We start from the raw sequence: 11,631 nt of genomic DNA on the forward strand, positions 1-11,631 counted from the left end.
GTGTCCCGGGGCGGGGATGGATGCAGCGGGGCTGGGGCAGGGGGAGGTTTGGGCAGGGCTTTGCCTCCCTCCCAGGACCCTTTTTGCATCCCGGAGGCTCCTGGGCAGAGATTTCCCCCCTGAGCTGTAATTGGTAAATCAGGCATTGGAATCAGCGCAGGCACTAATGAGAGTAATTAGGAATCATTTGTTACTAATTGAAATAGAAGGATGAGGCAGAATGAGGTGGGGGGGGGGAGCCTGGCTGGGAGCAGGGCTCCCTGTGCATGGAGGAGCTGCTACCCCGGTGGCGATCGTCCCTCACCCGTCCTTCCTCAGCTGTGTCCCCGGGGAGGAATTTGGCCGCTCGTCTTGCGGCTGGGGGGGGGGGCCCCGGGGGGGGGTGTCCCCCCAGGGAGATTTGGCCGCTCGTCTCGCGGCTGTGACGTGGCCCCACGGGGAGGACACGGCTGAGCCGGGGCTCGTACCCTACCCCGGTGGTGGAGCTGGTCCCTCGGGAGCAGGGGATGCTGGATGCTGGCATCCTGCTCCTTGTGAAGCACTGATGGTGCCGGGGCGCTTCGTACCCTACCCCGGTGGTGGAGCTGGTCCCTCGGGAGCAGGGGATGCTCTGTCGAGGCATCCTGCTCCTTGTGAAGCACTGATGGTGCCGGGGCGCTGGGCCGGAGCGGTTTGGAGTCTGCCGCCTGCCAGTCACTTCTGCGGGAGATGAATACGTTACGAGGGTTATTTATTTTATTATTTTTTTTTCCTTCCCCTTGGCGTCGAGCAGAAACGCGTGTGTTGGTTTATTAATATCTGAAGTCTTGCAGAGCGGGGAAAGCCGTTTCTCATCTGGCCCTAGAAGAGCTGGCAGCTCTCCGCCGTGGGAAGCGGGGAGGGAGGGAGGGTGCTGAGCCGGGGCTAAGGCGCATCCCCCCCTGCCCGTGCTCCAGGGTCTTCCCTTGTTGTCCCCAGGTGAGCGACGGGAGCCTTACGGTGCTCTCCATCAGCCGGGAGGACAGGGGTGCCTACACCTGCCGGGCGTACAGCATCCAGGGGGAGGCTGTGCACACCACGCGCCTGCTCGTTCAAGGTGAGATCTTCCACCCGAGCCTCTCCGGCTTGTCCTCAGCTGCTGCCGTCCCCGGGGGGCTGGGAAGGGGGCTCCCGTGGATGGAACTCCATGGACCGCAGGGACGCGGTGCTGCCCCGAAGCGACCCTCTGACCTTGGGGGCTTGGCGTCGTGCCGGCTGCCCCGTGGCTCCGCATCCCGTTTGTAGGATGGAGGAATCCACTTAATTGGGGCACCACGATGGCCGTGCTGAAGCGGCTGTGCCGATGAACAGCTGGGCCCCGATGGCGGCTTGGTTTTGTTTGGGAAGCAGGGAAAGGATTGAGGCTGTCACAAAGCGCTTCGTCAGATAGCGGTGATGCATGGCAGGCCTCCTGCTCCTCGCTCCCTCTTTTATTAAATAAATCCTTAATTAGGTCAACAGCTACCAGCAGAGAGAGGAGCGTGGGGTGTCCTCTGCTCTGCTGTGGACGCTCGCTGCCGGCTCCTGGCAGTTTGCTGTTTTCCCCCTGGATTTTTCCTGCGGGTGATGTGATCCTGGAAAAGTGCTTGGGATGAAGGGAGGCGTGAGCTCGTGTGCCCTGGGAGAAGCAGAGCCATGCGCCATGGGTGCAGGGCCCCCTCCCCAAAGCTGCAGAGATTAGGGGAAAGGGTTGGCAATAACAGGGCCACCGTGCTCTTCGAGGTCAGCCCCTGCGCCCCGTGATCCCGGGGGACCGGGGCCAGCTCTGCTCCGGAGCCCTCCAGCAGCTCCCAGCCAACGATGCTGTGACGGAGCTGAGCCTGAGCAACCTTTGTGGGGACACCTGTACCGGTGGGGGTGACGCTTTTCTCTCCCCCCTCCAGGACCTCCCTTCATCGTTTCCCCTCCGGAGAACATCACGGTCAACATCTCCCAGGATGCGCTCTTCACCTGCCAGGCCGAGGCGTACCCCGGGAACCTCACCTACCTGTGGTACTGGGAGGAGGAGAACGTCTACTTCAAGAAGTGAGTTTGCAGCCAGCGGGGCGATGCGTCCTCCTCCTCCTGCTCCCAAATCGTGCTGGGGCCGCTGACGGGGTGGGCATTGCCCCTGGGGTCTCCCTGCGATCCTCCTCCCCTCTTCTCTCATAGCGACCTGAAGTTGAGGGTGCGGATCCTGATCGATGGGACGCTGATCATTTTCCGTGTCAAGCCAGAGGATGCTGGAAAATACACCTGTATCCCCAGCAACAGCCTGGGCCGCTCGCCATCAGCCTCTGCCTACCTGACGGTGCAGTGTGAGTGCGGGCAGCGGGGCCCGATCCTGAGATGTGGGGCTGGGATTGATAATACCAGTCTCTGAGGCAGTCCCAGAGGCTCTGTTGTCCTGGTGTGATGCTAGGAGGCTCGGGTTGATGTGACAGCAGCCTTTCGATGAGCATGCAATCATCCTCAGCAAAAGGCTGAGAGCATCCCACGTGTGCTTGTAGGGTGTGGGCAACAAGAAAGCAAATAGCCTGAGCATCCTGAGCGGCACCGCTCAGCTGGGACCAGCGTCCGCCTTCGATACCAGTGGTTTTTGATTAGATGGGCGTCTTCCCACTGCTGCCAGCACGCTGTCCTCATCGGCTGCCTCGTGTCGGGCAGGGAAACACCAGATCAGGGTTCTCAGTCTCAACTACCTGCTTGTATTTTTTTGGTATTTATTATGGGGGCTTGTTCCCGCGGCGTGGTTTTTCTGTGAGCCCAGTAGCTTTGTGTGTCATGTTTCTCAGGCGGTAACTGATCTAAACAAGCGGAGGAGAAGGGGCTGTAGCAGGAGCGTTGCTTCCCACGCCTGTTCTCTCGGGCTCCCCGGGTGGTAATGGGCGGTGTGCTACCCGCGTCCTGTGGCATTTGACAGTAATGGCCTCAATTGCTGCTGCTCGCAATTGCAATATTGCTCTGCTGTAAAAGACTGCAGCGGTTTTATTTTACAGTGAAAGACAGGCTTGAGCAAAGCGGGCTCGCGACTTGGGTTTTGAAGGCTGCCTTAGAGCTCCTGCCTGTAGTCCCAGTGCTGGTTAGTGGGAAGCCCCACGCCAGCGGGGAGCCGCTATGAGAAGGGCTGGTAGGTCCGAGCGTTTCCCTGTGGGGATGGATGAAGGGGCAGGGGGACGGTGTGACTGGTGCCGTGCCCAGGCAGAGGCGTGATTCGGGGCTTGGATGCGCCCGGCTGGGCGGCTCTTTGGAAAGCGTGCAGCCTCAGGCCATTAAATCTGCCCTACCGCTAATCCAGGACCACTCGTCAAGGCTGATAGCTGTTAAAAATAGCTCTAATGGCAAGAAAAACAGCGTTTGGACAATCTGCCATTCAGTTGGCCCTGTGAGGCTTCGGCGCGAGGAGGTGTGCTTGGCTTTTTTGTGCTGCAAACCCCCTTTCCTCCGGAGCAAACCTTCTCATCTGTACCGGGGCTGATGCCTCGGGACGGAGGCTTCCCACGCACCCACCGAAGCAGCCGTCGGATGGGGACACGGCTCTGGGTCATTAGTGAGCCGGGCTGGCCCCCAGCCAGTGACCTAGTAGTGAAAGGCTCGATCCCATTACCCTCTCTCATGCTGCCGAAGCCCTTGATTACATTTCCTAAGAGGTGGAGTCAAGTGGAGGGGGGTTAGAGCCTGCTCTATACGCAGCGCTTGGCAGTCTGGGTTACGGTGCTGTTGCTGGGGGCGTGCCGTTTTGGGGAGCGGTTGGGGTTACGTGTTTCGGCAGGGAGGGAGCAGAGCGCCCAAACTTGGTGGCTTTCGCTGTCCCTCATCCCTTCCTTCTAAACACCTTATCTTCATTCCCAGCTTTGCGTTTTTGCATCAGCAGCGCAGGGATGCTTCACCCCCCAAAAAATGCATTCATCCCTTAATGCAGCGTAAGCCCCATCAAGATTTTTGCGTAACGTCGCGCTGCCAGTGTCTAGACAAGATTGTAGAAATACTCGCTCTCCTTATTAAAAGTAACTTTTTTTTTAAAAAGCTTCTTATTAAAGAAAGTCTAGATTCTTTCCAACCCACTCGCACTTAATTAAAAAGCTCTTAGAAGCACTGTTAATGACACATTCTAGACTGGAGGATTGTGAGACGCCTCGCTGTGTGGGTGGTGCAGCGCGGGGGGGGTTAGGTACGTATTTTAAGCTTTTGCATCCCCTTGGAAAGGGTGGAGGTGGCTGATGCTCGACGTGACCCCGCCTCGATGAGGCACGAGCTGCGAGTACAAACAGATAGGAGGTAAAGGGCCCACGGCAGCCCAGCCGTGGATCCCTTCTCCCACCTTGGTTGCTGCAGTTGGTGTGTTTTAAGGCTCGGGAGATGCAATAGTTTTCATCGCTGGTGTGCAAAACCAGGCTGCAGGGCAGGCGGGTGGCTTGCTGGGTGTGCGCCATGCATGTGTCCTGCAGGCTGAGCGTGATGGAGCAGCTTGGGCTTCAGCAGGACGCAAGTCGGTGTGGATGTGAGAGCAGGAGTATTTAATGTTTCTTTTTAACTGCAGCTTTTAATGAGCCCCAGGTAGGAACACCCTGGGCATGAGTAAAGCCTCCCAGACGTGCCAGGTATTACAGTGGATTTGCGTGTAGCAAGCCTGGAGATAACAGCCTGTGGGAGCCAAGGTGGTATTTGGGTTTGGAATTCATTACAAAAGCGATGTAAATCCTCTGAAGCCAGGTGGTGGGGGAGAGATGGGCTCCTTCCCTGTGCTAACATGGTGGTGCTGCTCTCCCAGATCCTGCCCGCGTGGTGAACATGCCCCCCGTCATCTACGTTCCCATCGGGATACACGGATACATCCGCTGCCCGGTCGAGGCAGAGCCCCCGGTCACTCTGGTCAAGTGGAACAAAGACGGACGTCCCCTACGAATCGAGAAGGTAACGAAGCCCCCAGGGAGGGTCGCGCGGGGGCACGGAGAGGTTCGGACCCTTGTGTCCTCTGGGAATGCCAGTGAGCGTCACTGGGCACCCTGCCCGCTGTCAGGAGAGAGGGAGCCCTGTGGGAGGGATGACACTGCTTTTCCTTATCAGCTGTGGGCAGAGTTAATTTGGGTTCTTGCGTGCGTGGAGCCCAGGGCGCCTGTAGACAGGCTGTCTGCGTCTCCCAGACCTAATGCCTGCTGCCCTCTAAAGTGACCTCCTGATGGCCCTGGTTTTTTTTCCCAATGGCAACTGGTGGTTAAAGGACCCTTTTAACAAGTCTCTGTCTTGATAGTCTGAGCAAGGATATTAGCCATTAAATATTTAAAGAAAGCGCTCAGTATTTTACATTTTTTGCTTGAATATTAACGATCCAAAATTTTAATTCCATTTAAACCTGTTGCTGCTGTGGGTTCCTGGCCTTTGGTGCCCTCAGCCCCTCGGGTGGAGTTGTCTCCTTGGTGCCACCAGGACGAGTTTTACTTAGGGTGTGATAGATTCTGATGTTAAATCTTTTGGGCTACTTGAAGAAGCCTGCCTGTGTGTATGGCGGAGAGCAGCCGCAAGATAAACCTGCGTGTCGTTGGGTGCGTCCAGAGCAGGGCAACCCTTCCCAGGAGGGCTGCATTTGGACGGGCTGATCTTGCCCACGTTTCCTCTCTCTGCAGTTGAGGAGATGGCTTGGATGCTGGGAATTGAATTGGGCACCTCCCGGGGACGTGACAGCCGCCCTGGGCTTAGGTGGGGGGCTTGGCTGAAGGGAAAATAGTAAGCTGTGGTGGGTGTAGGATAAGTCAGCTCCCTCTTTCTCACCGCCACAGTATTCTGGCTGGAACCTGCTGGAAGACGGGTCAATCCGGATAGAGGAGGCAACCGAAGATGCTCTCGGCACTTACACCTGTGTGCCTTATAATGCCCTGGGTACGATGGGCCAGTCTCCCCCTGCCCGACTGGTACTGAAGGTAACTTGTCTGCTAAAATCCTTGCTCTGCAGCCGGCAGATTTGTGCCGCAGGTTGTGTCCTCCCGTGGGCTGGTCCCATGCTGAGAAGAGCTCCTGGGGTTGTGCGGGGTGCTGGAGTCCCAGGCCAGGTGGTGTGTATGTGTGGGAGCTTTGTGGAGGCATCTTACGCTGTAGTTAGGCTTTTTTACTATGGATTTTGCAATGTGCGTGTCACTCGTTCTGCCTTCCTGTTCAGCCCAGCGCTGCAGGGGAGCATGAGGAGGATTTTTTCCATGCTGCTTACTTGGTGGTTAATTCTGTGCAGAAATTGAGGTTTTACATTGCTTTTCTGAGCGCTTCTTTATGAAGTGGCCTGAAGAAGGGCTCTGTGCCCCCAAACTTGCCCGCTTTTTCCACCTGCATGACTTGGCTTAGCAAAAACCTATTGCCTCTTGCTCTGAGCCTTGTCTCTTACCTGTGCCGAGAGAGGCAAACGCGGGCCCTTGCAAGCGTCCTGGAAGGGGAATAGCAGAGGCTCGAGCGCGAAGGTGCGTCTACGCTGCAGGCAGAGGTGTGCTTCCCACCAGGACAGGCAAACCCTGAGTGCACCCTGCCTGGCGCAGCTGGAAATACCCCACCGGAGCGGCGGCATGGGTTTTGGCACAGGCTGGGCCACAGCCGGTGTATGATGAGTATAAAGCTTTGGTAGCGCTGGACCAGGGTAGTTTGATGAAACATGTCCCTGGGATGGCCTTTTTGCCAACAAAACACTTAGCCCTGCTGACCCAGGCTTGGGTTCACGGAGGATTTTAATAAATGGATGATTTGAGCTCTAGAGATGTTCTGCATGCTCGTGCTGCGTGCGGAGCCCGAGGCGTGCTGGGCTCCCGATGCGGTTCTCAGCGCGGCTGGGATGGGAGCTGCTGCCTCTTCCTTCCCTGAATGAAAAGTCCTGTGCTTGTGAGCGGCGGTGATTCATGGTGTCTTGCTGAGGTTCACATGATAACGCTTTGTGTATCACAGACACAAACATCCGCTAAGATGGCTGCAGAGTCGATGAAATCAGGTTGATGTCTGATGCGATGTGGGTGGTTTTATTCCTGTTTACCTCCTTAAAACTTAAACAAGATGCCCTAGTGCAGCAGCTCTTTGGAGAAAACTTCCCTCTGGGTGTGTAATTTGGTGTACCATAGAGCCTCCGCACTCCGCCACGGCTTTCCTTGAAATGCCTCAACCTTACCCAAACCGGTGATTCATTTGTTTTGGAAAAGGGCTGGTTTTGGTTGTGGGGAGCCGCTCGCGCACGGTGGGAGTCGGCGCGGGTTGACGCTCCTTGCCTTTTCCCTTGGCTGCAGGACCCCCCCTATTTCACGGTGCTACCAGGCTGGGAGTACAGACAGGAGGCAGGGAGGGAGCTGTTGATTCCTTGCGCTGCTGCCGGAGACCCCTTTCCCATCATCGCCTGGAGAAAGGTACCCGGCCTGCCAGACAAATCTGCAGTGCCTTTGGCTTTTGGTGAATATTGCAGACAGAGAAGCCACACTCTGTCCCGGTAAGAACAAACTGCAGGTACAGCTGCTTCGCTTTGGGCTGAGCCACTGCCGTCCTGTCCCGCAGGTGGGTGGGGGAAGCCCGGTTTGTGGCCACCGAGTACCTTAATCCCGTGAAACTGTCACGGCAGCATCTGCAAAGCTGAGCGCTGCCCTGGCTCCCCCCTCCTCTTCCTTGCTGGCGCTGCCCGCAGGACACCCTCCTCCTTGCCTGCCTGCAAGGTGGTCACCGGCAGGATGCGGCAGCCCTGGTGATGCTGTTCTTGCAGCACGGACGTCCCATGGCGGGAGGGGACGTGCTACTGGAGCGTGTCCAGGGGTCTCTTGGCTGCATTTTGGCAAGGGGCTGGACCGGTCAGCAGCTGCTTTGCTGCCTGGTGACTTCAAAGACCCTGGGAAGAAGCTGTTTTAATGATGCTGGACTGGACATAATGATTTCAGGATGTCCCTTTCTGTAAAGCAGGGTAGGGTCTGGCGTGGTGGCACAGCCTGGGAGCTACCAGGGCTTTCTAGTCCTCCTCCAGCCTTCCCTTCGCTTCCCACCTTCACTGATCCCATAGGAAAGCCACCGTGCAGGGGACCTCCTGGGCATTTTGTCCCCCCTGTCAGGATCTTCTTTCCAAGCCTCCCGTCCCCTTCTTAGGGCTCCTGAGAGTGAGTGGGGTCCCTGCATCGCCCAGTGGGCACTGTCCTCAGTCCTTGTGGTGTGAGATGCTGGATCTCTTTGAGTTCCTTTTACCAGCCCAAGGAGGACCGTGACTTGCACAGCTTGCAAGTGAGCTACCTAAAACTTGTTGGCTATTTAGTCTTTTTCTCCATCTTATTTTTCTCTCCCCACCCCTCACCATTCTTATTCAGGTTTCTTTTCAACCCCTCTTGTGCCTTCTGGCGGTCTTCCTCATGTCATGACTCTGGGCTTATCCCCCCCCGACTCCAGTCGGGGCTGGCTTGGGCTGGGCTCAGTTTCCCAGTGGCAGAAGCAAGCTCCCTCGCTCCCCGTCAGCCCACCAGCGCTAACCAGTCTCTTGAAGGATTCCTGAAGACTTGGACTTTGCACTGGTAACCGCACGTGCCCGTCTGTTCCTCTGCTCATCCTGCATGGCATCGAACCGTGGGTCCCAGTGTCGATGGGCAGAGGCCCCTGCGTGAAGAACATCTGAAGAGGACTCAGGACAACGTGGGATTTGCACAACCTTGGCTGATGGGCGTAGACATGAGTTGTTACAAGATCCATCTTTCTGCTTGGCTTGAGAGCTCCCGGGCACCTCCACGCACGCCATCCTCCCGTGTCCCCGTGGGGCCCTGGCTGCCCAAACCTCTGTCATGAAGGGTCCTGCCTCTCTGCCGCTGGCTGAGGGGCAGTTTGGGCACCTCCTGGGGCAGGCGGTGCCTTCCCTGGCCTGGGAGGGTGTTTGCCAGGGGTGGCCGGTGCACCTTCCTCGTAGCGGTTTCAGCTTTGGATGCTGGAGGTTGAGCCCTGGCTCAGGGCTCGGTGTCTGTGCGAGTGCCGTGGGGTTTTCCGCTTGTGTGTGAGTGCTGAGCATCAGCCTCCCTGACGCATGCCTCTCGCGTTGCCCCGCCAGGTCCTCTCGAAAACGGGGGAACCGGCTACCTTGCCACGACCGGAGAGACCAGATCCCTTGCTGGTGGCCGGCGGTGTCCCCTGGGCTGTGCAGGTAGCTTAGTGACCCCGATGCCACCTCGCCCTGCCCTGCAACCTGCTTCTGAGTCGTGTTTTTTTTCTCTTTTTGCCCGGCTCCCCCTACTCCTTGCCCAAGGTAGGGAAGCCCAGCAGGAGCAAGCACAACACACTGCCCGGCGGCACCCTGCAGATCCGCTCCCTCGGCAAGGATGACCATGGCGAGTGGGAGTGCATCGCCACCAACGTCGTCGCAAGCATTACTGCCAGCACCCACCTTACTGTCGTAGGTACGGGCAGGGGACGGGTCCCCGGGGACGGCTGGTGGCGGGTCCCTGGGTAGGGTCCCCCAGGCAGCGTGTCGGCAAGGCAGGAGATGGGGATGCTTCCTGTGAAAAGCAGTGTCTCCTTTAAGTCTTATTTACTAGTGGTGCTGCCTTTTTCTGCTCTGTTATTTTGGCCACCTGTGGACGCACTGTCCTGCTGCTATTTTTAGCAGGAATTCCAGGTGGCCTTTGCTTGGTGCAAGGGGAGTCCTCTCAAATCAGAGCTGGGAGCAGACCCCTTCCAGCCCCCTTGCCTTTGCCGGCCAGCGCGTGGTCTTGCTCTTCAGCCGTCCCTCTCTCTTCGCAGGCACAAGCCCTCACGCCCCGACCAGCGTGCACGTTGTGGCCGCCATGACCTCAGCCAACGTCTCTTGGGAGCCCGGCTACGACGGTGGATACGAGCAGACTTTCTCAGTTTGGTACGGCCCTCTGTGAGTCATCCCGGCATGCTTTGCTCTCTGCTTCTTTTCCTTTCTAGCCGACCCGAGCTTCGAGCAGCTGGGGGGAGGAGGGTGGTGAGGGCAGCGTGCCCGGCTCGGTGCCCATGGGCATTGCGGGGCTGAGCTCCCGTTCGATGCCTTGGAGAGATGGGTGGTGGTGGGATCATGTAGTTCCCGTGTTTCCTCTCCCTTCTGTGCTAGCCAGTACCTCTGTCTGCCCCAGCAGGTTTTGCTCTGCTTATGGTGCAAGGGAGACGCTTTGCATTCATGTAACTTTGCCTCTGGCATCTAATTTCAAGATAAACTGTTTATGAAGCTTAACAGCCAGGGAGAGGATGGAAAATGCAACCTTTATAGAGTGCGTCCTGGAAGAGCTGTGACTAAGCAGAAATGATCTCTCCTTGCTCTGCGGCTCCCTGGAGGTGCTTAAATCCCAGCTGAGTTCACAACCAGCCATTCTGAGATGCTGGCCGGGTCTGAGCCTCGTGGGGCTTTGCTCCCATTGCCTCTGTGCTACCCGGTACCCAAAGCCAGCGGGTGCATCCCGCCTTCCCGCAATGGGGCCGGGCTCGGCCCTGCTGGCTTTCCCCTGGGGTAAGGGAGGGTGAAACGTAGCTGCAGCGAGGTCGGGATTTTCTTTGGGCTCTGCGCTTGCTCTTGTCGTCTTCTTCTGAAGAGCCATCCTTGCGAACATGGAGGGGATGGCGCCTTCCCTTCCCACTTCTGGGGCTGGCATTCTTCAGCCTTTCTTCTCGTTCTCTTTCCTTCCTTGCCTTAATTTGCCCCGATGGAGACTGCTGATAGAGTGGAGATAGGGTAGACGCTGCTTGTAATGATTTCTGCTCTGCTCCAGCCCGGGGCTGGACACTCGCAGCGTGGGGCTGGACAGTCTGTCGGGAGATGGGAGGAATGGAGAGAGCAGAGGGGGGAAAATGAGGGAGCGAGCGGAGCGGTGCAGACCTTGCTCTGATGAAAATGTCCTTGGGAAGGAGTGGCTAAACCTCTCTGCTCTGGAGATGTGGCTCACCTTGGAGGGGGATGGCAGCTGCTGCTGCTCTTGCTCTGCAACCTGCTGCCAGGTTCCTGCCTCCTCGAGGCTCTTCCAGACTCCACACCGGGGAGAGCAGCCAGCAGCAGAGAAGGGCGTTTGCACCAACCTTGCCTTAGGGAATTTACAGGGTGCTGTGAGGACCTGGGATAGGGAGGCAGAGACCCGTCTTGCCCTGACTGTAGGGCGTGAGCCCTGGGACCTGTGCTGCTCCCTGGGACCAGGGATCTGGGACGGTGCTGAGTCATCTAGTGCTGTCCGGAGAGCTGGACATCCGTGCATTTTCCTCCCTGCTGTGGCTATGGGATGCTCAAGCAAAACATGGCTTTGCCTCCTGTGGAGTTCATGCTCTCCTCCCGCTTCTGCGGTGGTTGATGCTGGAAATGCAAACCCGGCTCCGCGGGGGCGGCCAGGGCCACCACAGCATCCCACCTGCATACGTGCTCTCCCTCGGCAAGGGCGGTCTCCCGTCCCCGGGGGCGATTAGTGCTGCATTTACCCTCCGCTCTCCCCACCCTCAGCCCCTTGCCGTTGCCTGCCTGCCCGCAGCAGCGCTGGGGAGAAGGGATGCGAAGGCGGTGGGGTTAAATGCCGCAGGGAAACCCACTCCGGGCGACAGGCTGCTCCGCTGCCCTCCACGGCTTTGCTGCGGCAGCGGGGGAATCCTGGGAGCTGTAGTCCCAGCCAGAGCCGCGGTGATACAGAGACTTTCTTGCCCGCAGCCGCTCGGTTT

The 11,631-nt window shown here is 57.9% G+C and overlaps 1 protein-coding gene across 1 annotated transcript in view; it reads left to right on the forward strand.

The window, feature by feature from the left end:
* Positions 1-11,631, forward strand: part of IGSF9B (immunoglobulin superfamily member 9B) — a 42,910-nt gene that overhangs the window by 13,452 nt on the left and 17,827 nt on the right. The window contains 8 exon segments of the mRNA XM_009281303.2: positions 958-1,075; positions 1,902-2,043; positions 2,170-2,315; positions 4,769-4,911; positions 5,775-5,915; positions 7,251-7,367; positions 9,224-9,374; positions 9,718-9,829. Coding sequence (XP_009279578.2) covers positions 958-1,075; positions 1,902-2,043; positions 2,170-2,315; positions 4,769-4,911; positions 5,775-5,915; positions 7,251-7,367; positions 9,224-9,374; positions 9,718-9,829 — 1,070 coding nt within the window.

This window comes from Aptenodytes forsteri, unplaced genomic scaffold, assembly GCF_000699145.1.
Source record: "Aptenodytes forsteri isolate BGI_AS27 unplaced genomic scaffold, ASM69914v1 Scaffold324, whole genome shotgun sequence".
In the NCBI taxonomy this organism is placed as follows: domain Eukaryota; kingdom Metazoa; phylum Chordata; class Aves; order Sphenisciformes; family Spheniscidae; genus Aptenodytes; species Aptenodytes forsteri.